At 49.6% G+C, this 23,464-nt stretch overlaps 1 protein-coding gene across 1 annotated transcript; it reads right to left on the bottom strand.

The window, feature by feature from the left end:
* Positions 1-586: 586 nt before the first annotated feature.
* Positions 587-7,829, bottom strand: cfap410 (cilia and flagella associated protein 410). The gene is made up of 7 exons (XM_071376136.1): positions 7,506-7,829; positions 7,385-7,403; positions 6,883-6,929; positions 4,043-4,272; positions 3,716-3,896; positions 3,253-3,334; positions 587-3,053 (listed from the first exon to the last, which is right to left on the bottom strand). The coding sequence occupies exons 1-7, from the start codon at positions 7,580-7,582 to the stop codon at positions 2,820-2,822; spliced, it is 870 nt and encodes a 289-aa protein (XP_071232237.1). The 5' UTR covers positions 7,583-7,829; the 3' UTR covers positions 587-2,819.
* Positions 7,830-23,464: the final 15,635 nt, after the last annotated feature.

Genomic DNA, 23,464 nt, shown 5'->3' with positions numbered 1-23,464 from the left:
GCTGAAAAAAAAAAAATGAAAAAAGAACGCAATGCCGAACTGCAGTCGGGTCAAGACAAACGAGCTTCCCTGAGACGGTTTCTGAGTTTGTGCAGAAATTCTTCGGTTGTGCAAACCCAGTTTCATCAGCCGTCCGGGTGGCTGGTCTCAGACGATCCCACAGGTGACGAAGTTGGATGTGGAGGCCCTGGGCTGGCATGGTTGCACGTGGTCTGCGGTTGTGAGGCCGGTTGGACGTATTGCCAAATTCTCTAAAACGACGTTGGAGGCTTATGGTAGAGAAATTAACAAATTCTCTAGCAACAGCTCTGGTGGACATTCCTGCAGTGAGCGTGACAATTGCACGCTCCCTCAACTTGAAACGTCTGGCATTGTGTCGTGTGACAAAACTGCACATTTTAGAGTGACCTTTTATTGTCCCCAGCACAAGGTGCACCTGTGTAATGGTCATGCTGTTTAATCAGCTTCTTGATATGCCACACCTGTCAGGTGGATGGATTATCTTGGCAAAGGAGAAATGCTCACTAACAGGGAAGTAAACCAAGTTTGTGCACAAAATGAGAGAAATAAGCTTTTGGTGCGTATGGAAAATATCTGGGATTTTTTATTTCAGCTCATTAAACATGGAACCAATACTTTACATGTTGCATTTATATATGTTTTGGTTCAGTGTGTATAAACTGTTGCATGCATGTATGTTGTCAACTCTTAAATTTAGTTTAAAAAAAAATGCATTGCAGTCTATTTACACAAAGCAGTTTGCAAAAACACTCATTCACTGATTAAGAAAAGGCAGACAGAATACATGCTGCTAGAGAATAGATAGCCCCGCTCTGCTAGAGAATAGATAGCCCCGCTCTGCTAGAGAATAGATAGCCCCGCTCTGCTAGAGAATAGATAGCCCCGCTCTGCTAGAGAATAGATAGCCACGCTCCGCTAGAGAATAGATAGCCACGCTCCGCTAGGGAATAGATAGCCACGCTCCGCTAGGGAATAGATAGCCACGCTCTGCTAGAGAATAGATAGCCACGCTCTGCTAGAGAATAGATAGCCACGCTCTGCTAGGGAATAGATAGCCACGCTCTGCTAGGGAATAGATAGCCACGCTCTGCTAGGGAATAGATAGCCACGCTCTGCTAGAGAATAGATAGCCACGCTCTGCTAGAGAATAGATAGCCACTCTCTGCTAGAGAATAGATAGCCACTCTCTGCTAGAGAATAGATAGCCACTCTCTGCTAGAGAATAGATAGCCACTCTCTGCTAGAGAATAGATAGCCACTCTCTGCTAGAGAATAGATAGCCACGCTCTGCTAGGGAATAGATAGCCACGCTCTGCTAGAGAATAGATAGCCACGCTCCGCTAGAGAATAGATAGCCACGCTCCGCTAGAGAATAGATAGCCACGCTCCGCTAGGGAATAGATAGCCACGCTCTGCTAGGGAATAGATAGCCACGCTCTGCTAGAGAATAGATAGCCACGCTCTGCTAGAGAATAGATAGCCACGCTCTGCTAGAGAATAGATAGCCACGCTCTGCTAGGGAATAGATAGCCACGCTCTGCTAGAGAATAGATAGCCACGCTCTGCTAGGGAATAGATAGCCACGCTCTGCTAGGGAATAGATAGCCACTCTGCTAGAGAATAGATAGCCAAGCTCTGCAAGAGAAAAGATAGACACGCTCTGTTAGGGAATAGATAGCCACGCTCTGTTAGGGAATAGATAGCCACGCTCTGTTAGGGAATAGATAGCCACGCTCTGCTAGAGAATAGATAGCCAAGCTCTGCAAGAGAAAAGATAGACACGCTCTGCTAGAGAATAGATAGCCACGCTCTGCTAGAGAATAGATAGACACGCTCTGTTAGGGAATAGATAGCCACGCTCTGCTAGAGAATAGATAGCCACGCTCTGCTAGGGAATAGATAGCCACGCTCTGCTAGAGAATAGATAGCCACGCTCTGCTAGAGAATAGATAGACACGCTCTGTTAGGGAATAGATAGCCACGCTCTGCTAGAGAATAGATAGCCACGTGCTGCTAGAGAATAGATAGCCACGCTCTGCTAGAGAATAGATAGCCACGCTCTGCTAGGGAATAGATAGCCACGCTCTGCTAGAGAATAGATAGCCACGCTCTGCTAGGGAATAGATAGCCACGCTCTGTTAGAGAATAGATAGCCACGCTCTGCTAGAGAATATATAGCAACGCTCTGTTAGGGAATAGATAGCCACGCTCTGCTAGAGAATAGATAGCCACGCTCTGCTAGAGAATAGATAGCCACGCTCTGCTAGAGAATAGATAGCCACGCTCTGCTAGAGAATAGATAGCCACTCTCTGCTAGAGAATAGATAGCCACGCGCTGCTAGAGAATAGATAGCCACTCTCTGCTAGAGAATAGATAGCCACGCTCCGCTAGAGAATAGATAGCCATAACTTCTCCCTTCAGTCTCCTCTATTTGTCTAAAAGGCTGTCACAACAATACTGAAGCATGTGTGTACCAAGGTTTGGTGGGTGGGTGAGCCCGGAGTAGGGTAAAGTCCACAGACGCTGATCTTGGGTCCGTTTTGCATTTCCCCCCACTAATGGTTCAGGTTAGGATTGGGGAGGGGAAGCTGATCCTAGATCTGTACCTAGGGGAGCATGTGAACCCTTACCTCTCCCTCTGGTCACAGAGCTTAAACATGACTTGTGTGTCTACCTCAGCGTTGGGTGGTTGTATTAGTGTTTAAAGTCAATGGGAATGTGTGTGTCAGTGTTGGAGTGTGTGTGTGTGTGTGTGTGTGTGTGTGTGTGTGTGTGTGTGTGTGTGTGTGTGTGTGTGTCAGTGCTCGATGTCGGTCGTTCTCTCTCTGGAGTTTGTCAGTGTGTGTGTGTCGATGGTTCCATCTCCCTGCAGTGTGTGTGTGTCAGTGGTTGTCTGTCCCTGTAGCGTGTGTGTGAGCTTGGGGTGTGTGTGCGATCGAAGCTGTCTGTTCTGGGTTGCCGTGTGAACGATGCGTAGCTCCTCCTCCTCCAGATCTTTCAACAGCATCAGCACCGCCTCCAGAGTGTGGGACTGGACACACACACACACACACACACACGCACACACACACACACACATCATCAATACATACATACCTACAGTACATGCATACGAAATACATAAAGCCATAGTATGAATGGAAGGCCCCATCACCAAATAGTTAGTGTGTATACAGCAAAGGAGTCTGGGTAGCAGACGAGTGTCTGGGTAGCAGAGGAGTGTCTGTTACCTTCCTAGCTGCAGGTCGAGGTGATGGGGAGGAGAACTTGTCTCTAGGAATAGGCTTCATCCCCAACTGTTCCCGGATCTTACTGTAGAGGGTTAGGAGACAGGGTTAAGGAGACAGGGTGTAGGAGACAGGGTGTAGGAGACAGGGTTTAGGAGACAGGGTTAAGGAGACAGGGTTAAGGAGACAGGGTTAAGGAGACAGGGTTAAGGAGACAGGGTTAAGGAGACAGGGTTTAGGAGACAGGGTTTAGGAGACAGGGTTAAGGAGACAGGGTTTAGGAGACAGGGTTAAGGAGACAGGGTTTAGGAGACAGGGTTTAGGAGACAGGGTTTAGGAGACAGGGTTTAGGAGACAGGGTTTAGGAGACAGGGGTTAGGAGACAGGGGTTAGGAGACAGGGGTTAGGAGACAGGGGTTAGGAGACAGGGTTAAAGGTGTGTAACGTTGTGAGGGGCGGGTCTTACTTGGTCTCCTCCATACTGTAGTTGAGGGGGTCGTTCTCTGATTCTGTCTCTGTCTGTCCATTGGTGGAGCTGACGTTCTCTGGCTGGCCACTGGTCGAGAACTGCTTCTGGGCGGTGGCAGGGGGTGTGGTTATCTCCTCTCCCTCGTTTAGAGCGAAAGTAAGCTCCTCCTCTGTCACCACTGGACACACACACACACAGTTACTACACACACACAGTTGCGACAGCCCAAAACCTAAATTGGACCCCTACGGCTTGAGGATATAAGTAATAGAAGCATACTTCCCCAAAACACAAACAACATTGTCACAACTGAAGACAACTGACCCTGGTTGTCCAGTTTGTGTAGGCGTGGCAGGCATCGCAACACGTTGAGACGGTATTGGCTGGGGTCTGTTCCGCAGCAGGGGTTCTCAGCCAACCAGAGCACTCGTAGGCGTGTGAGGGGGCGGAGATGGGAGAGCTCTGAGAGAGAAGGGATGAGGTTCCGTCTGAGGTACAACTCACTCAGACACACACAGCCCGACAGAGATGAGAGGGACAAGATGGAGTTCACACTGGAGAGAGAGGACCTGGTTAGGGTGTGGTCAAGGTTGATTTATCATATGCACAGCAGGCAGCGTAGTGTTACAGTGAACCTTTATTTAACTAAGCAAGTCAGGTTAAGAACAAATTCTTATTTACAATGACCGCCTACCCCGGCCAAACCCGGACGACGCTGGGCCAATTGTGAGTCCTGCCCTATGGGACTCCCAATCACGGCCAGGCTGTGATACAGCCTGGAATCGAACTCGGGAGCCCATAATAGTGTACACAGTACAACTAAAAGTTAATTTGCATGCTCTCCTCTCAGACAGCGCACAGTATGTGTGTGTGTGCAGGGCTGTGACGGTCATGACATTTTGTCAGCCGGTGATTGTCAAGCAAATAACTGCCAGTCTCACGGTAATTGACTGTTAAATGTAGTCTATTTCAGAAGAACAGGATAGCATAACTCTCAGTTGTCCTTATGTTAGGTCCTGATCTGGCTATGCCATATGGCTGTGAGCTACACTAGTTCATTTAGCAGACAAGATTTGCTTACAAATCAGTGGCATTATTTTATAGTATTTTATAGTATGAAGAATACAGTTGAACAAAGCTGAATAAAATAGACATGATGTTTTCTCCAAATGATGTGAGGGAGTGTTCACATGCGGCTATTCTGTGTTGAGCGGCTAACAAAGAAACAGGTCCTCCTATATGCTTCATTTAGAGTCATTAATGTAATTTTAGTTGTTCTACAAACGTTGTGATATATGTTTTGATTTTTAATACATTGTTAGGCTGCATGATGAGACTCTAATGATGATTTGAAAAAAGTTGCTTGAAAGCCATGAGCTCTGCTTTGTTTTTTTTTTGCGCAGGCTGTACACACTTCATCAGTCTCTCATTCACAAATTGACAAGCACTTGATAATGCCTTGAATTTCCCGGTGGCATCCCCTTTGTGTGGCCGTAATGCCCCCTAAAAGAATCCATGCCTTTTGCGGCCATTGTGCCCTTCGGCTGAATATAATAATTATAATTCCCTTCTCCCTGCTGCGTGCCGAAGCACCTCTCACTCACATGGCTCTCCGTCACGTGACCTCACAGGCTACAAGTGAAGACAGACACAACTGCACGTGTCCTTATCCAATTCCGAGGTGCATATTGAAGATATTGGAAGAACTGTCCAACAAGATGAGTAGGCCTAACGAACAGAAAAATCACTATTCTGAATCAATCTACTATCCCCCATAGTACAACAGTTGACATATTCTGTGCCAGAAATAAATATTCCAAACATCGTCTGGGACAGTTGTGGGATGCGTTAGATCCCACATTAATACAACAACTAGCATCAAAAAACCTTTTATATGCAATGTGGCTGACGCAACAGATCAGAACGTTTCGCTTAAAATGTTGATAAACTATTAGGATATTTCTTTACATTATAAGCGCAGCAATGCACACACAGAAGTAGGCTATAAGAGCGAATGTTCAATTAGCAGGAAAACACCATTCTCAAAAGTGACCGCAAATGCAATTATGCTTTTATTATAAAGGGGCATTTTTATGGTGAAATGTATCTTCCCCAAACTGGAAAGTCACACGCTGCTTATGTACGCCAGTTAGGCTCTACTCCCCTTGTAAAGCGGATTAATGTTCTTCATTTTAAGAAGTTATTTGGCTACTTTAGTTGTGATACAAACATTATCCGCTCCCGAGTGGCGCAGCGGTTTAAGGCACTGCATCTCAGTGCTAGAGGCATCACTACAGACCCTGGTTTGATTCCAGGCTGTATCACAACCGGCCGTGATTGGGAGTCCCATAGGGCGGTGCACAATTGGCCCAGCGTCGTCCTGGTTTGGCAAGTGTAGGCCGTCATTGTAAATAAGAATTTGTTCTTAACTGACTTGCCAAGTTAAATAAAAGTTAAATAAAATATATAATTCACAAGTGATAGGTTAATATTGTCAGCCATCAGACTATTCTTGATTTAATCTTGTCTTTACATATACTAAATAATATATGTGTGAAATGTGTTTTGATTTAGAATGGACCATTATCATGCACCTGTCTCGAAACAGGGGCAGTGGGAATAAAATATATGTCATCTATGCACTAAAATAGCGAATGGAGGAAACTTTTCCCCGTGGTTTATTTTATGCCAGCAAGGTAGGCTATACTCTTGTTGTAAAGGGAAGCAATGTGCATAATATTAGGAAAGTTGAGAAATAAATATAGTAGGCCTAGCCTATAGAAATCTGATGGGATCCTCCTCTTTTTAATAGAGGCCATCACTCTGTTTTCTTGCGCAATTGCATAGCCTATAGAAATATTGTGCAACATGAGCTCTCATTAAGTGTTTGATTAGATTTTCCATTACATTTCCACTGATGTGAGAGTGATTACAGGGACAATAGAGTGCTGAGTACCAGGCAGGTAGCAAGTTTGGTAGGCTACTAATGACCATCAGCAGCATCAGAGCTTGGAGAAGCCTAATTACCATGACTAAACGGTCACGTGGAATTTGACTGCCATCATGACTCGTGACTGCCGGTATGGCGGTAACACGTTCACCATAACAGCCCTGTGTGTGTGTGTGTGTGTGTGTGTGTGTGTGTGTGTGTGTAGACAGCCAACCTGAGAGTCAGGACCTCGATGTGGGGTATCTGGGTAAATATGGAGATCTAGAGAGAGGGATAAAGGGAGGGAGGAGAGAGAGAGGATGGAGAGAGGGAGGAGAGAGAGGATGAAGAGGGAGGAGAGAGAGAGGATGGAGAAAGGATGAAGAGAGGATGGAGAGAGGGAGGAGAGAGGATGAAGGGAGGAGAGAGAGAGAGGGAGGAGAGAGAGAGAGGGGATGGAGAGAGAGAGGGAGGATGGAGAGAGAGAGAGGATGAGAGAGGATGGAGAAAGGGCGGAGAGAGAGGATGGAGAAAGGGCGGAGAGAGAGGATGGAGAAAGGGCAGAGAGAGAGAGGACAGGTGGAGGGAGGAGAAAGATGGAAAAGGAAGGAAGAACTTTAGAGTTGAGACAAAGCTAACTAGTTAGCTAGCTAAACATGGGATTTTAAAATTATATTCTGTCAACCCAGAACAGCTAAAAACAAACAGAGAAATTGAGAATACACAAGCATACTCACGTCTGTCAAGTTGCAGCCCCTGAAAGAGAAAGACACATTAGAGAAATAAGGACGGTCAGCTAACTAGCATCCATCAGTTGCATATCGGATAGTTAGCTAACCCATCTAGCCTCCCACCTACCAGCAGTTGAGTTTCTTCACACTGTCCAGATCCGAGGCCTTGGCTTTGGCCAGGACCAACTTCCGTGTTAGCTTCATACTGCAGACGTGTTGTGGGTGATTATACTAGTCTCTACTAACCAGTTATCGATCAAAACTAAAGTTTCGTGGCAATGCAGCTCCCATCAGATAATTTATAGCTACATAGCTAGCCTAGCACACCTACAGGACCAGTAACGCCTATGTGTATGTACTGTGAACGGGCGGGCTACCGTGGCGTCTGTAGTTACCGAGTTACCCGACGTTACCATCCGGTTAACCATGACCATGCACACTCTCACACAACAGATGGAAAGGTGTCAGATATGACAGATATACTTTAGAGGAGATGGGAAACTCCATTGAACTCGGCTATGCGTCGTCAGTGGGTCCCGCGGTGCATTCTGGGACAAGGCGAGTTCTCCTTCAGGGAGTCCGTTGGGCGCTAGCTCAAAAACCCAACATTAGTATCAATTCCGTCAACAACAAGTGCAACATTATGGATATTTTTACGAGATGTGAGATAATTAACTTGCTCTCTGTAATATCGTATAGTTTTGTAATCGGGACATTTACGTACTTTCGAGGAAAATAGGCAGGTTTCTCGACTAATGACGCGTTGACGTGCCAGTCGGATCTAGGAGACTCGGACATGTCTGACTTGCTAGTGGTTCTAGTTATACGCGTTCAACCAGTTAGCAAGTAGGAGTGTCCTAGTTCTGACTAGCACGTCAACGCGACATCATACCCTGACTTTGACAAGGGATTTTTTTTTTTTTTTTACAAACTACTTTTTGTGTTGAGCATCCAGAAACAGTTTTGCATTTATTTTGGCAGTGTCTACATGTAAAAAAATTATGGAAAGATATTCATAGATTTATAATTGTTAATATTCTTGATGACTTTAGTTTTTTATGGGAGAATGTGCTGCTCGGTTTCCTTAACAATAATAAGGATAAAGGAAAAACATTTGACCTGTATATTTCCGTTAGGGGACGCCTACTCTATGAAGTGTGCAATAACTAAATGTGCCTTTGCACTCCTTCTAAACAACGCATTTTTAAAAAACTTTTGCAATGGGTAAAGTCTACAAAACGCAGTTCACTCTGTTCATAACAGATTCTAGTTTTGGGAACAGAAAACTGTATGGAGATCAAATGTTTCATCAATGAGAAAATTAGCAGAATGTCGGCCATAATCCATCTCGCTCCCATCTTCTCCTACTGCCGGCCACTGGGGGTTCCTCTCATCACCATATTTGGTAGTGAGTTGAAACGCCAAGCGGATGCTTCACATTTGTACATCCGGTTAAATATCTGTCTCATTGTTTTATCTGTGGTTCCGGGTTGCGAACCTCAACCTCTAGGAGGGAGAAGTTGCCTGCGTCGGAAAGCTGGACTCAAGAACCTTTTCTAAATAGAGATAAATAGTAATGGCGTATTTTTGTAGACACGAACTCCGCTATGCTTCTTTGGACAAAGCCTATGGAGAAAATGAATGGCGTTTTTGTAGGGTTTTTGGATAAACACTGAAAATAAGATCTGTGATGAACACAAGCTTAGGAGATCTGTGGTAAACAGGAGATCTGATACAGAACACTAACCTATAGGTGTCTGTGGTAAACAGGAGATCTGATACAGACACTAACCTATAGGTGTCTGTGGTAAACAGGAGATCTGATACAGAACACTAACCTATAGGTGTCTGTGGTAAACAGGAGATCTGATACAGAACACTAACCTATAGGTGTCTGTGGTAAACAGGAGATCTGATACAGACACTAACCTATAGGTGTCTGTGGTAAACAGGAGATCTGATACAGAACACTAACCTATAGGTGTCTGTGGTAAACAGGAGATCTGATACAGAACACTAACCTATAGGTGTCTGTGGTAAACAGGAGATCGGATACAGAACACTAACCTATAGGTGTCTGTGGTAAACAGGAGATCTGATACAGAACACTAACCTATAGGTGTCTGTGGTAAACAGGAGATCGGATACAGAACACTAACCTATAGGTGTCTGTGGTAAACAGGAGATCTGATACAGACACTAACCTATAGGTGTCTGTGGTAAACAGGAGATCTGATACAGAACACTAACCTATAGGTGTCTGTGGTAAACAGGAGATCTGATACAGAACACTAACCTATAGGTGTCTGTGGTAAACAGGAGATCTGATACAGACACTAACCTATAGGTGTCTGTGGTAAACAGGAGATCTGATACAGAACACTAACCTATAGGTGTCTGTGGTAAACAGGAGATCTGATACAGAACACTAACCTATAGGTGTCTGTGGTAAACAGGAGATCTGATACAGAACACTAACCTATAGGTGTCTGTGGTAAACAGGAGATCTGATACAGAACACTAACCTATAGGTGTCTGTGGTAAACAGGAGATCTGATACAGAACACTAACCTATAGGTGTCTGTGGTAAACAGGAGATCTGATACAGACACTAACCTATAGGTGTCTGTGGTAAACAGGAGATCTGATACAGAACACTAACCTATAGGTGTCTGTGGTAAACAGGAGATCTGATACAGAACACTAACCTATAGGTGTCTGTGGTAAACAGGAGATCTGATACAGAACACTAACCTATAGGTGTCTGTGGTAAACAGGAGATCTGATACAGACACTAACCTATAGGTGTCTGTGGTAAACAGGAGATCTGATACAGACACTAACCTATAGGTGTCTGTGGTAAACAGGAGATCTGATACAGAACACTAACCTATAGGTGTCTGTGGTAAACAGGAGATCTGATACAGAACACTAACCTATAGGTGTCTGTGGTAAACAGGAGATCTGATACAGAACACTAACCTATAGGTGTCTGTGGTAAACACAGGAGATCGGATACAGACACTAACCTATAGGTGTCTGTGGTAAACAGGAGATCTGATACAGAACACTAACCTATAGGTGTCTGTGGTAAACAGGAGATCTGATACAGACACTAACCTATAGGTGTCTGTGGTAAACACAGGAGATCTGATACAGAACACTAACCTATAGGTGTCTGTGGTAAACAGGAGATCTGATACAGAACACTAACCTATAGGTGTCTGTGGTAAACAGGAGATCTGATACAGAACACTAACCTATAGGTGTCTGTGGTAAACAGGAGATCTGATACAGAACACTAACCTATAGGTGTCTGTGGTAAACACAGGAGATCGGATACAGACACTAACCTATAGGTGTCTGTGGTAAACAGGAGATCTGATACAGAACACTAACCTATAGGTGTCTGTGGTAAACAGGAGATCTGATACAGAACACTAACCTATAGGTGTCTGTGGTAAACAGGAGATCTGATACAGAACACTAACCTATAGGTGTCTGGTAAACAGGAGATCTGATACAGAACACTAACCTATAGGTGTCTGTGGTAAACAGGAGATCTGATACAGAACACTAACCTATAGGTGTCTGTGGTAAACAGGAGATATGATACAGAACACTAACCTATAGGTGTCTGTGGTAAACAGGAGATCTGATACAGAACACTAACCTATAGGTGTCTGTGGTAAACAGGAGATCTGATACAGAACACTAACCTATAGGTGTCTGTGGTAAACAGGAGATCTGATACAGACACTAACCTATAGGTGTCTGTGGTAAACAGGAGATCTGATACAGAACACTAACCTATAGGTGTCTGTGGTAAACAGGAGATCTGATACAGACACTAACCTATAGGTGTCTGTGGTAAACAGGAGATCTGATACAGACACTAACCTATAGGTGTCTGTGGTAAACAGGAGATCTGATACAGACACTAACCTATAGGTGTCTGTGGTAAACACAGGAGATCTGATACCTTTTGTTCTATGAGATAATCTTCATTAGCTAACGTCACTTTTTGTGAATTTTGAAGAATTTTATGTAATAATGAAAAACATAAATCACATAAAGGCATGATAATTCATAAAGGTCATGCTAACTCATAACCTGCGTTTATTGCAAAACCATTTTATTTTGCCATGAATTTTTCCAATGGGGATGGCTGAACGAACCAGAACGAACTAATTTCCGGGTTTTATAGGACTGACTACAAGCTGGCGACCTTCCACGTAGCCAGCCAGCCAGCCAGCCAGCCAGCCATAGGTGTTGGATAGATGGCTAATCTGTTCCATTTATGAAAAGAGCGACAATTATCTCACAGTATTTTTTACTTATCCGATATTCACCCTCCGGCTGTGCAACATGTATGGGTTATCTGAGTATGCAATGCCTTTTCTGTCCCCAGGAAAATCACTTGTTATTTAGTGTAAAATGTGTATTCCAAAAGGCCAGGTGTCCTTCACCTTAAAAACACCAAAATATGGATCTTGATATTTAGACTCTTTTTTACCAGTGGATGTAGGTGTTTTTATTCATCATCCTTCCACGAGAAATACAAGCCATAAAATATATATTTTTTTTAATTCCTCATTATTTTATAGTCCTAGTTAAATTCTCTCTCATCAACTACATTTCTTTCATGATGATTGTATTTATTGTTTTATTTAAGATTTTGTGTCTTTCACTTTCCACCCTGTTTGTTTGTTGTAATTCTCCTTTAAGAAAACAACCCCTTCCTACAATGACACCACATTCAGGAAGTGTTGTAATTCTCCTTTAAGAAAACAACCACTTCCTACAATGACACCACATTCAGGAAGTGTTGTAATTCTCCTTTAAGAAAACAAGCCCTTCCTACAATGACACCACATTCAGGAAGTGTTGTAATTCTCCTTTAAGAAAACAACCACTTCCTACAATGACACCACATTCAGGAAGTGTTGTAATTCTTCTTTAAGAAAACAACCACTTCCTACAATGACACCACATTCAGGAAGTGTTGTAATTCTCCTTTAAGAAAACAACCACTTCCTACAATGACACCACATTCAGGAAGTGTTGTAATTCTCCTTTAAGAAAACAACCCCTTCCTACAATGACACCACATTCAGGAAGTGTTGTAATTCTCCTTTAAGAAAACAACCCCTTCCTACAATGACACCACATTCAGGAAGTGTTGTAATTCTCCTTTAAGAAAACAACCACTTCCTACAATGACACCACATTCAGGAAGTGTTGTAATTCTCCTTTAAGAAAACAACCACTTCCTACAATGACACCACATTCAGGAAGTGTTGTAATTCTCCTTTAAGAAAACAACCACTTCCTACAATGACACCACATTCAGGAAGTGTTGTAATTCTCCTTTAAGAAAACAAGCCCTTTCTACAATGACACCACATCCAGGAAGTGTTGTAATTCTCCTTTAAGAAAACAACCCCTTCCTACAATGACACCACATTCAGGAAGTGTTGTAATTCTCCTTTAAGAAAACAACCCCTTCCTACAATGACACCACATTCAGGAAGTGTTGTAATTCTCCTTTAAGAAAACAACCCCTTCCTACAATGACACCACATTCAGGAAGTGTTGTAATTCTCCTTTAAGAAAACAACCCCTTCCTACAATGACACCACATTCAGGAAGTGTTGTAATTCTCCTTTAAGAAAACAACCACTTCCTACAATGACACCACATTCAGGAAGTGTTGTAATTCTCCTTTAAGAAAACAACCCCTTCCTACAATGACACCACATTCAGGAAGTGTTGTAATTCTCCTTTAAGAAAACAACCCCTTCCTACAATGACACCACATTCAGGAAGTGTTGTAATTCTCCTTTAAGAAAACAACCACTTCCTACAATGACACCACATTCAGGAAGTGTTGTAATTCTCCTTTAAGAAAACAACCACTTCCTACAATGACACCACATTCAGGAAGTGTTGTAATTCTCCTTTAAGAAAACAACCACTTCCTACAATGACACCACATTCAGGAAGTGTTGTAATTCTCCTTTAAGAAAACAACCACTTCCTACAATGACACCACATTCAGGAAGTGTTGTAATTCTCCTTTAAGAAAACAACCACTTCCTACAATGACACCACATTCAGGAAGTGTTGTAATTCTCCTTTAAGAAAACAAGCCCTTTCTACAATGACACCACATCCAGGAAGTGTTGTAATTCTCCTTTAAGAAAACAACCCCTTCCTACAATGACACCACATTCAGGAAGTGTTGTAATTCTCCTTTAAGAAAACAACCCCTTCCTACAATGACACCACATTCAGGAAGTGTTGTAATTCTCCTTTAAGAAAACAACCCCTTCCTACAATGACACCACATTCAGGAAGTGTTGTAATTCTCCTTTAAGAAAACAACCCCTTCCTACAATGACACCACATCCAGGAAGTGTTGTAATTCTCCTTTAAGAAAACAACCCCTTCCTACAATGACACCACATTCAGGAAGTGTTGTAATTCTCCTTTAAGAAAACAACCCCTTCCTACAATGACACCACATTCAGGAAGTGTTGTAATTCTCCTTTAAGAAAACAACCCCTTCCTACAATGACACCACATTCAGGAAGTGTTGTAATTCTCCTTTAAGAAAACAACCACTTCCTACGATGACACCACATTCAGGAAGTGTTGTAATTCTCCTTTAAGAAAACAACCCCTTCCTACAATGACACCTCATTCAGGAAGTGTTGTAATTCTCCTTTAAGAAAACAACCACTTCCTACAATGACACCACATTCAGGAAGTGTTGTAATTGTCCTTTAAGAAAACAATCCCTTCCTACAATGACACCACATTCAGGAAGTGTTGTAATTCTCCTTTAAGAAAACAACCCCTTCCTACAATGTCACCACATTCAGGAAGTGTCATAATTTCTTTGGTGGGAAAACAAAGGTACATAAATATAAACACTCAGATGTATCTATGTGTCCGTGTTCCATGTTGTTGGTCTATATTTACCACTCATTTCCACCCTGTTAGGCTAAATAATAGAGAAAATTAACCACATTTCAAAAGACGTTGGAGCACGCCAAATTATAGAACGGGCGGTAGGTAGCCTAGTGGTTAGAGGGTAGGGGCGGCAGGTAGCCTAGTGGTTAGAGTGTAGGGGCGGCAGGTAGCCTAGTGGTTAGAGGGTAGGGGCGGCAGGTAGCCTAGTGGTTAGAGTGTAGGGGCGGCAGGTACCCTAGTGGTTAGAGTGTAGGGGCGGTAGGTAGCCTAGTGGTTAGAGGGTAGGGGCGGTAGGTAGCCTAGTGGTTAGAGGGTAGGGGCGGCAGGTAGCCTAGTGGTTAGAGGGTAGGGGCGGCAGGTAGCCTAGTGGTTAGAGGGTAGGGGCGGCAGGTAGCCTAGTGGTTAGAGGGTAGGGGCGGCAGGTAGCCTAGTGGTTAGAGTGTAGGGGCGGCAGGTAGCCTAGTGGTTAGAGTGTAGGGGCGGCAGGTAGCCTAGTGGTTAGAGGGTAGGGGCGGCAGGTAGCCTAGTGGTTAGAGGGTAGGGGCGGTAGGTAGCCTAGTGGTTAGAGTGGAGGGGCGGCAGGTAGCCTAGTGGTTAGAGTGTAGGGGCGGTAGGTAGCCTAGTGGTTAGAGGGTAGGGGCGGCAGGTAGCCTAGTGGTTAGAGTGTAGGGGCGGCAGGTAGCCTAGTGGTTAGAGGGTAGGGGCGGCAGGTAGCCTAGTGGTTAGAGGGTAGGGGCGGCAGGTAGCCTAGTGGTTAGAGTGTAGGGGCGGCAGGTAGCCTAGTGGTTAGAGTGGTAGGGGCGGCAGGTAGCCTAGTGGTTAGAGTGGAGGGGCGGTAGGTAGCCTAGTGGTTAGAGGGTAGGGGCGGCAGGTAGCCTAGTGGTTAGAGTGTAGGGGCGGCAGGTAGCCTAGTGGTTAGAGTGTAGGGGCGGCAGGTAGCCTAGTGGTTAGAGGGTAGGGGCGGCAGGTAGCCTAGTGGTTAGAGTGTAGGGGCGGCAGGTAGCCTAGTGGTTAGAGGGTAGGGGCGGCAGGTAGCCTAGTGGTTAGAGTGGTAGGGGGGGCGGGTAGCCTAGTGGTTAGAGTGTAGGGGCGGTAGGTAGCCTAGTGGTTAGAGTGTAGGGGCGGCAGGTAGCCTAGTGGTTAGAGTGGAGGGGCGGCAGGTAGCCTAGTGGTTAGAGGGTAGGGGCGGCAGGTAGCCTAGTGGTTAGAGGGTAGGGGCGGCAGGTAGCCTAGTGGTTAGAGTGTAGGGGCGGCAGGTAGCCTAGTGGTTAGAGGGTAGGGGCGGTAGGTAGCCTAGTGGTTAGAGGGTAGGGGCGGCAGGTAGCCTAGTGGTTAGAGGGTAGGGGCGGCAGGTAGCCTAGTGGTTAGAGTGTAGGGGCGGCAGGTAGCCTAGTGGTTAGAGGGTAGGGGCGGCAGGTAGCCTAGTGGTTAGAGTGTAGGGGCGGCAGGTAGCCTAGTGGTTAGAGGGTAGGGCCAGGTAGCCTAGTGGTTAGAGTGTAGGGGCAGCAGGTAGCCTAGTGGTTAGAGTGTAGGGGCGGCAGGTAGCCTAGTGGTTAGAGGGTAGGGGCGGCAGGTAGCCTAGTGGTTAGAGGGTAGGGGCGGCAGGTAGCCTAGTGGTTAGAGTGTAGGGGCGGCAGGTAGCCTAGTGGTTAGAGGGTAGGGACGGCAGGTAGCCTAGTGGTTAGAGGGTAGGGGCGGCAGGTAGCCTAGTGGTTAGAGTGTAGGGGCGGCAGGTAGCCTAGTGGTTAGAGGGTAGGGGCGGCAGGTAGCCTAGTGGTTAGAGTGTAGGGGCGGCAGGTAGCCTAGTGGTTAGAGTGTAGCGGCGGCAGGTAGCCTAGTGGTTAGAGTGTAGCGGCGGCAGGTAGCCTAGTGGTTAGAGTGGAGGGGGCAGGTAGTCTAGTGGTTAGAGTGGAGGGGCGGCAGGTAGTCTAGTGGTTAGAGTGTAGGGGGGGCGGGTAGCCTAGTGGTTAGAGTGTAGGGGCGGCAGGTAGCCTAGTGGTTAGAGGGTAGGGGCGGCAGGTAGCCTAGTGGTTAGAGTGTAGGGGCGGCAGGTAACCTAGTGGTTAGAGTGTAGGGGGTGCAGGTAGCCTAGTGGTTAGAGTGTAGGGGCGGCAGGTAGCCTAGTGGTTAGAGTGTAGCGGCGGCAGGTAGCCTAGTGGTTAGAGTGTAGGGGCGGCAGGTAGCCTAGTGGTTAGAGTGTAGCGGCGGCAGGTAGCCTAGTGGTTAGAGGGTAGGGGCGGCAGGTAGCCTAGTGGTTAGAGTGTAGCGGCGGCAGGTAGCCTAGTGGTTAGAGTGTAGCGGCGGCAGGTAGCCTAGTGGTTAGAGTGGAGGGGGTGCAGGTAGCCTAGTGGTTAGAGTGTAGGGGGTGCAGGTAGCCTAGTGGTTAGAGTGTAGGGGCGGCAGGTAGCCTAGTGGTTAGAGGGTAGGGGCGGCAGGTAGCCTAGTGGTTAGAGGGTAGGGGCGGCAGGTAGCCTAGTGGTTAGAGTGTAGAGATGGCAGGGAGCCTAGTGGTTAGAGTGTAGGGGCGGTAGGTAGCCTAGTGGTTAGAGTGTAGGGGGGGGGGGGGGGGGCAGGTAGCCTAGTGGTTAGAGGGTAGGGGTGGCAGGTAGCCTAGTGGTTAGAGTGTAGGGGCGGCAGGTACCCTAGTGGTTAGAGTGTAGGGGCGGTAGGTAGCCTAGTGGTTAGAGTGTAGGGGGTGGGGGGGGGGGCAGGTAGCCTAGTGGTTAGAGGGTAGGGGTGGCAGGTAGCCTAGTGGTTAGAGGGTAGGGGTGGCAGGTAGCCTAGTGGTTAGAGTGTAGGGGCGGCAGGTACCCTAGTGGTTAGAGTGTAGGGGCGGTAGGTAGCCTAGTGGTTAGAGTGTAGGGCGGTAGGTAGCCTAGTGGTTAGAGGGTAGGGGCGGCAGGTAGCCTAGTGGTTAGAGTGTAGGGGCGGCAGGTAGCCTAGTGGTTAGAGTGTAGGGGCGGCAGGTAGCCTAGTGGTTAGAGGGTAGGGGCGGCAGGTAGCCTAGTGGTTAGAGTGTAGGGGCGGCAGGTAGCCTAGTGGTTAGAGTGTAGGGGCGGTAGGTAGCCTAGTGGTTAGAGGGTAGGGGCGGCAGGTAGCCTAGTGGTTAGAGGGTAGGGGTGGCAGGTAGCCTAGTGGTTAGAGTGTAGGGGCGGCAGGTACCATAGTGGTTAGAGTGTAGGGGCGGTAGGTAGCCTAGTGGTTAGAGTGTAGGGGCGGTAGGTAGCCTAGTGGTTAGAGGGTAGGGGCGGCAGGTAGCCTAGTGGTTAGAGTGTAGGGGCGGCAGGTAGCCTAGTGGTTAGAGTGTAGGGGCGGCAGGTAGCCTAGTGGTTAGAGGGTAGGGGCGGCAGGTAGCCTAGTGGTTAGAGTGTAGGGTCGGTAGGTAGCCTAGTGGTTAGAGGGTAGGGGCGGCAGGTAGCCTAGTGGTTAGAGGGTAGGGGGGGCGGGTAGCCTAGTGGTTAGAGTGTAGTGGCGGTAGGTAGCCTAGTGGTTAGAGTGTAGGGGCGGTAGGTAGTCTAGTGGTTAGAGTGTAGGGGGGGCGGGTAGCCTAGTGGTTAGAGTGTAGCGGCGGCAGGTAGCCTAGTGGTTAGAGTGTAGGGGCGGCAGGTAGCCTAGTGGTTAGAGTGTAGCGGCGGCAGGTAGCCTAGTGGTTAGAGTGTAGGGGCGGCAGGTAGCCTAGTGGTTAGAGTGTAGCGGCGGCAGGTAGCCCAGTGGTTAGAGTGTAGGGGCGGCAGGTAGCCCAGTGGTTAGAGTGTAGCGGCGGCAGGTAGTCTAGTGGTTAGAGTGGAGGGGCGGCAGGTAGTCTAGTGGTTAGAGTGTAGGGGGGGCGGGTAGCCTAGTGGTTAGAGTGTAGGGGCGGCGGGTAGCCTAGTGGTTAGAGGGTAGGGGCGGCAGGTAGCCTAGTGGTTAGAGTGTAGGGGCGGCAGGTAGCCTAGTGGTTAGAGTGTAGGGGCGGTAGGTAGCCTAGTGGTTAGAGGGTAGGGGCGGCAGGTAGCCTAGTGGTTAGAGTGTAGGGGCGGTAGGTAGCCTAGTGGTTAGAGTGGAGGGGCGGCAGGTAGCCTAGTGGTTAGAGTGTAGGGGCGGTAGGTAGCCTAGTGGTTAGAGGGTAGGGGCGGCAGGTAGCCTAGTGGTTAGAGTGTAGGGGCGGCAGGTAGCCTAGTGGTTAGAGGGTAGGGGCGGCAAGTAGCCTAGTGGTTAGAGGGTAGGGGCGGCAGGTAGCCTAGTGGTTAGAGTGTAGGGGCGGCAGGTAGCCTAGTGGTTAGAGGGTAGGGGCGGCAGGTAGCCTAGTGGTTAGAGTGGAGGGGCGGCAGGCAGCCTAGTGGTTAGAGTGTAGGGGCGGTAGGTAGCCTAGTGGTTAGAGGGTAGGGGCGGCAGGTAGCCTAGTGGTTAGAGTGTAGGGGCGGCAGGTAGCCTAGTGGTTAGAGGGTAGGGGCGGCAGGTAGCCTAGTGGTTAGAGGGTAGGGGCGGCAGGTAGCCTAGTGGTTAGAGTGTAGGGGCGGCAGGTACCCTAGTGGTTAGAGTGTAGGGGCGGTAGGTAGCCTAGTGGTTAGAGTGTAGGGGCGGCAGGTAGCCTAGTGGTTAGAGGGTAGGGGCGGCAGGTAGCCTAGTGGTTAGAGTGTAGGGGCGGCAGGTAGCCTAGTGGTTAGAGGGTAGGGGCGGCAGGTAGCCTAGTGGTTAGAGTGTAGGGGCGGCAGGTAGCCTAGTGGTTAGAGGGTAGGGGCGGCAGGTAGCCTAGTGGTTAGAGTGTAGGGGCGGCAGGTAGCCTAGTGGTTAGAGTGTAGGGGCGGTAGGTAGCCTAGTGGTTAGAGGGTAGGGGCGGCAGGTAGCCTAGTGGTTAGAGGGTAGGGGCGGCAGGTAGCCTAGTGGTTAGAGTGTAGGGGCGGCAGGTAGCCTAGTGGTTAGAGGGTAGGGACGGCAGGTAGCCTAGTGGTTAGAGGGTAGGGGCGGCAGGTAGCCTAGTGGTTAGAGTGTAGGGGCGGCAGGTAGCCTAGTGGTTAGAGGGTAGGGGCGGCAGGTAGCCTAGTGGTTAGAGTGTAGGGGCGGCAGGTAGCCTAGTGGTTAGAGTGTAGCGGCGGCAGGTAGCCTAGTGGTTAGAGTGTAGCGGCGGCAGGTAGCCTAGTGGTTAGAGTGGAGGGGGCAGGTAGTCTAGTGGTTAGAGTGGAGGGGCGGCAGGTAGTCTAGTGGTTAGAGTGTAGGGGGGGCGGGTAGCCTAGTGGTTAGAGTGTAGGGGCGGCAGGTAGCCTAGTGGTTAGAGGGTAGGGGCGGCAGGTAGCCTAGTGGTTAGAGTGTAGGGGCGGCAGGTAACCTAGTGGTTAGAGTGTAGGGGGTGCAGGTAGCCTAGTGGTTAGAGTGTAGGGGCGGCAGGTAGCCTAGTGGTTAGAGTGTAGCGGCGGCAGGTAGCCTAGTGGTTAGAGTGTAGGGGCGGCAGGTAGCCTAGTGGTTAGAGTGTAGCGGCGGCAGGTAGCCTAGTGGTTAGAGGGTAGGGGCGGCAGGTAGCCTAGTGGTTAGAGTGTAGCGGCGGCAGGTAGCCTAGTGGTTAGAGTGTAGCGGCGGCAGGTAGCCTAGTGGTTAGAGTGGAGGGGGTGCAGGTAGCCTAGTGGTTAGAGTGTAGGGGGTGCAGGTAGCCTAGTGGTTAGAGTGTAGGGGCGGCAGGTAGCCTAGTGGTTAGAGGGTAGGGGCGGCAGGTAGCCTAGTGGTTAGAGGGTAGGGGCGGCAGGTAGCCTAGTGGTTAGAGTGTAGAGATGGCAGGGAGCCTAGTGGTTAGAGTGTAGGGGCGGTAGGTAGCCTAGTGGTTAGAGTGTAGGGGGGGGGGGGGGGGGGGGCAGGTAGCCTAGTGGTTAGAGGGTAGGGGTGGCAGGTAGCCTAGTGGTTAGAGTGTAGGGGCGGCAGGTACCCTAGTGGTTAGAGTGTAGGGGCGGTAGGTAGCCTAGTGGTTAGAGTGTAGGGGGTGGGGGGGGGGGCAGGTAGCCTAGTGGTTAGAGGGTAGGGGTGGCAGGTAGCCTAGTGGTTAGAGGGTAGGGGTGGCAGGTAGCCTAGTGGTTAGAGTGTAGGGGCGGCAGGTACCCTAGTGGTTAGAGTGTAGGGGCGGTAGGTAGCCTAGTGGTTAGAGTGTAGGGCGGTAGGTAGCCTAGTGGTTAGAGGGTAGGGGCGGCAGGTAGCCTAGTGGTTAGAGTGTAGGGGCGGCAGGTAGCCTAGTGGTTAGAGTGTAGGGGCGGCAGGTAGCCTAGTGGTTAGAGGGTAGGGGCGGCAGGTAGCCTAGTGGTTAGAGTGTAGGGGCGGCAGGTAGCCTAGTGGTTAGAGTGTAGGGGCGGTAGGTAGCCTAGTGGTTAGAGGGTAGGGGCGGCAGGTAGCCTAGTGGTTAGAGGGTAGGGGTGGCAGGTAGCCTAGTGGTTAGAGTGTAGGGGCGGCAGGTACCATAGTGGTTAGAGTGTAGGGGCGGTAGGTAGCCTAGTGGTTAGAGTGTAGGGGCGGTAGGTAGCCTAGTGGTTAGAGGGTAGGGGCGGCAGGTAGCCTAGTGGTTAGAGTGTAGGGGCGGCAGGTAGCCTAGTGGTTAGAGTGTAGGGGCGGCAGGTAGCCTAGTGGTTAGAGGGTAGGGGCGGCAGGTAGCCTAGTGGTTAGAGTGTAGGGGCGGTAGGTAGCCTAGTGGTTAGAGGGTAGGGGCGGCAGGTAGCCTAGTGGTTAGAGGGTAGGGGGGGGCGGGTAGCCTAGTGGTTAGAGTGTAGGGGCGGTAGGTAGCCTAGTGGTTAGAGTGTAGGGGCGGTAGGTAGCCTAGTGGTTAGAGTGGAGGGGCGGCAGGTAGCCTAGTGGTTAGAGGGTAGGGGCGGCAGGTAGCCTAGTGGTTAGAGGGTAGGGGCGGCAGGTAGCCTAGTGGTTAGAGTGTAGGGGCGGCAGGTAGCCTAGTGGTTAGAGGGTAGGGGCGGTAGGTAGCCTAGTGGTTAGAGGGTAGGGGCGGCAGGTAGCCTAGTGGTTAGAGGGTAGGGGGGGGCGGGTAGCCTAGTGGTTAGAGTGTAGGGGCGGTAGGTAGCCTAGTGGTTAGAGTGTAGGGGCGGTATGTAGCCTAGTGGTTAGAGTGGAGGGGCGGCAGGTAGCCTAGTGGTTAGAGGGTAGGGGCGGCAGGTAGCCTAGTGGTTAGAGGGTAGGGGCGGCAGGTAGCCTAGTGGTTAGAGTGTAGGGGCGGCAGGTAGCCTAGTGGTTAGAGGGTAGGGACGGCAGGTAGCCTAGTGGTTAGAGTGTAGGGGCGGCAGGTAACCTAGTGGTTAGAGTGTAGCGGCGGCAGGTAGCCTAGTGGTTAGAGGGTAGGGGCGGCAGGTAGCCTAGTGGTTAGAGGGTAGGGGGGGGCGGGTAGCCTAGTGGTTAGAGTGTAGGGGCGGTAGGTAGCCTAGTGGTTAGAGTGTAGGGGCGGTAGGTAGCCTAGTGGTTAGAGTGGAGGGGCGGCAGGTAGCCTAGTGGTTAGAGGGTAGGGGCGGCAGGTACCCTAGTGGTTAGAGTGTAGGGGCGGTAGGTAGCCTAGTGGTTAGAGTGTAGGGGGGGGGGGGTGGGGCAGGTAGCCTAGTGGTTAGAGGGTAGGGGTGGCAGGTAGCCTAGTGGTTAGAGTGTAGGGGCGGCAGGTACCCTAGTGGTTAGAGTGTAGGGGCGGCAGGTAGCCTAGTGGTTAGAGGGTAGGGGTGGCAGGTAGCCTAGTGGTTAGAGTGTAGGGGCGGCAGGTACCATAGTGGTTAGAGTGTAGGGGCGGTAGGTAGCCTAGTGGTTAGAGTGTAGGGGCGGTAGGTAGCCTAGTGGTTAGAGTGTAGGGGCGGTAGGTAGCCTAGTGGTTAGAGTGTAGGGGCGGTAGGTAGCCTAGTGGTTAGAGTGTAGGGGCGGTAGGTAGCCTAGTGGTTAGAGGGTAGGGGCGGTAGGTAGCCTAGTGGTTAGAGGGTAGGGGCGGCAGGTAGCCTAGTGGTTAGAGTGTAGGGGCGGTAGGTAGCCTAGTGGTTAGAGGGTAGGGGCGGCAGGTAGCCTAGTGGTTAGAGTGTAGGGGCGGTAGGTAGCCTAGTGGTTAGAGGGTAGGGGCGGCAGGTAGCCTAGTGGTTAGAGTGTAGGGGCGGCAGGTAGCCTAGTGGTTAGAGTGTAGGGGCGGCAGGTAGCCTAGTGGTTAGAGTGTAGGGGCGGCAGGTACCATAGTGGTTAGAGTGTAGGGGCGGTAGGTAGCCTAGTGGTTAGAGGGTAGGGGCGGCAGGTAGCCTAGTGGTTAGAGGGTAGGGGGGGGCGGGTAGCCTAGTGGTTAGAGTGTAGGGGCGGTAGGTAGCCTAGTGGTTAGAGTGTAGGGGCGGCAGGTAGCCTAGTGGTTAGAGGGTAGGGAGCGGCAGGTAGCCTAGTGGTTAGAGGGTAGGGGCGGCAGGTAGCCTAGTGGTTAGAGTTTAGGGGCGGCAGGTAGCCTAGTGGTTAGAGGGTAGGGGCGGCAGGTAGCCTAGTGGTTAGAGTGTAGGGGCGGCAGGTAGCCTAGTGGTTAGAGTGTAGCGGCGGCAGGGAGCCTAGTGGTTAGAGTGTAGGGGCGGCAGGTAGCCTAGTGGTTAGAGTGTAGCGGCGGCAGGTAGCCTAGTGGTTAGAGTGTAGGGGCGGCAGGTAGCCTAGTGGTTAGAGTGTAGCGGCGGCAGGTAGCCTAGTGGTTAGAGTGTAGCGGCGGCAGGTAGCCTAGTGGTTAGAGGGTAGGGGCGGCAGGTAGCCTAGTGGTTAGAGTGTAGGGGCGGCAGGTAACCTAGTGGTTAGAGTGTAGCGGCGGCAGGTAGCCTAGTGGTTAGAGGGTAGGGGCGGCAGGTAGCCTAGTGGTTAGAGTGGAGGGGCGGCAGGTAGCCTAGTGGTTAGAGGGTAGGGGCGGCAGGTAGCCTAGTGGTTAGAGGGTAGGGGCGGCAGGTAGCCTAGTGGTTAGAGTGTAGGGGCGGCAGGTAGCCTAGTGGTTAGAGGGTAGGGACGGCAGGTAGCCTAGTGGTTAGAGTGTAGCGGCGGCAGGTAGCCTAGTGGTTAGAGGGTAGGGGCGGCAGGTAGCCTAGTGGTTAGAGGGTAGGGGGGGGCGGGTAGCCTAGTGGTTAGAGTGTAGGGGCGGTAGGTAGCCTAGTGGTTAGAGTGTAGGGG

Source organism: Salvelinus alpinus, chromosome 30 (assembly GCF_045679555.1).
Source record: "Salvelinus alpinus chromosome 30, SLU_Salpinus.1, whole genome shotgun sequence".
Taxonomy (NCBI): domain Eukaryota; kingdom Metazoa; phylum Chordata; class Actinopteri; order Salmoniformes; family Salmonidae; genus Salvelinus; species Salvelinus alpinus.
Note: the sequence above shows the minus strand (reverse complement) of the source record. Positions and strands in the feature narration are given on the sequence as shown.

Excerpts from the sequence above, each read along its gene's own strand:
- cfap410 (XM_071376136.1), bottom strand. The coding sequence starts at position 7,582 with ATGAAGCTAACACGGAAGTTGGTCCTGGCCAAAGCCAAGGCCTCGGAT. Across the intron at positions 3,897-4,042 it reads ACACAAACTGGACAACCAGG|TGGTGACAGAGGAGGAGCTT; the intron begins GTCAGTTGTCTT and ends GTGTGTGTCCAG. Across the intron at positions 3,335-3,715 it reads TACAGTATGGAGGAGACCAA|TAAGATCCGGGAACAGTTGG; the intron begins GTAAGACCCGCC and ends AACCCTCTACAG.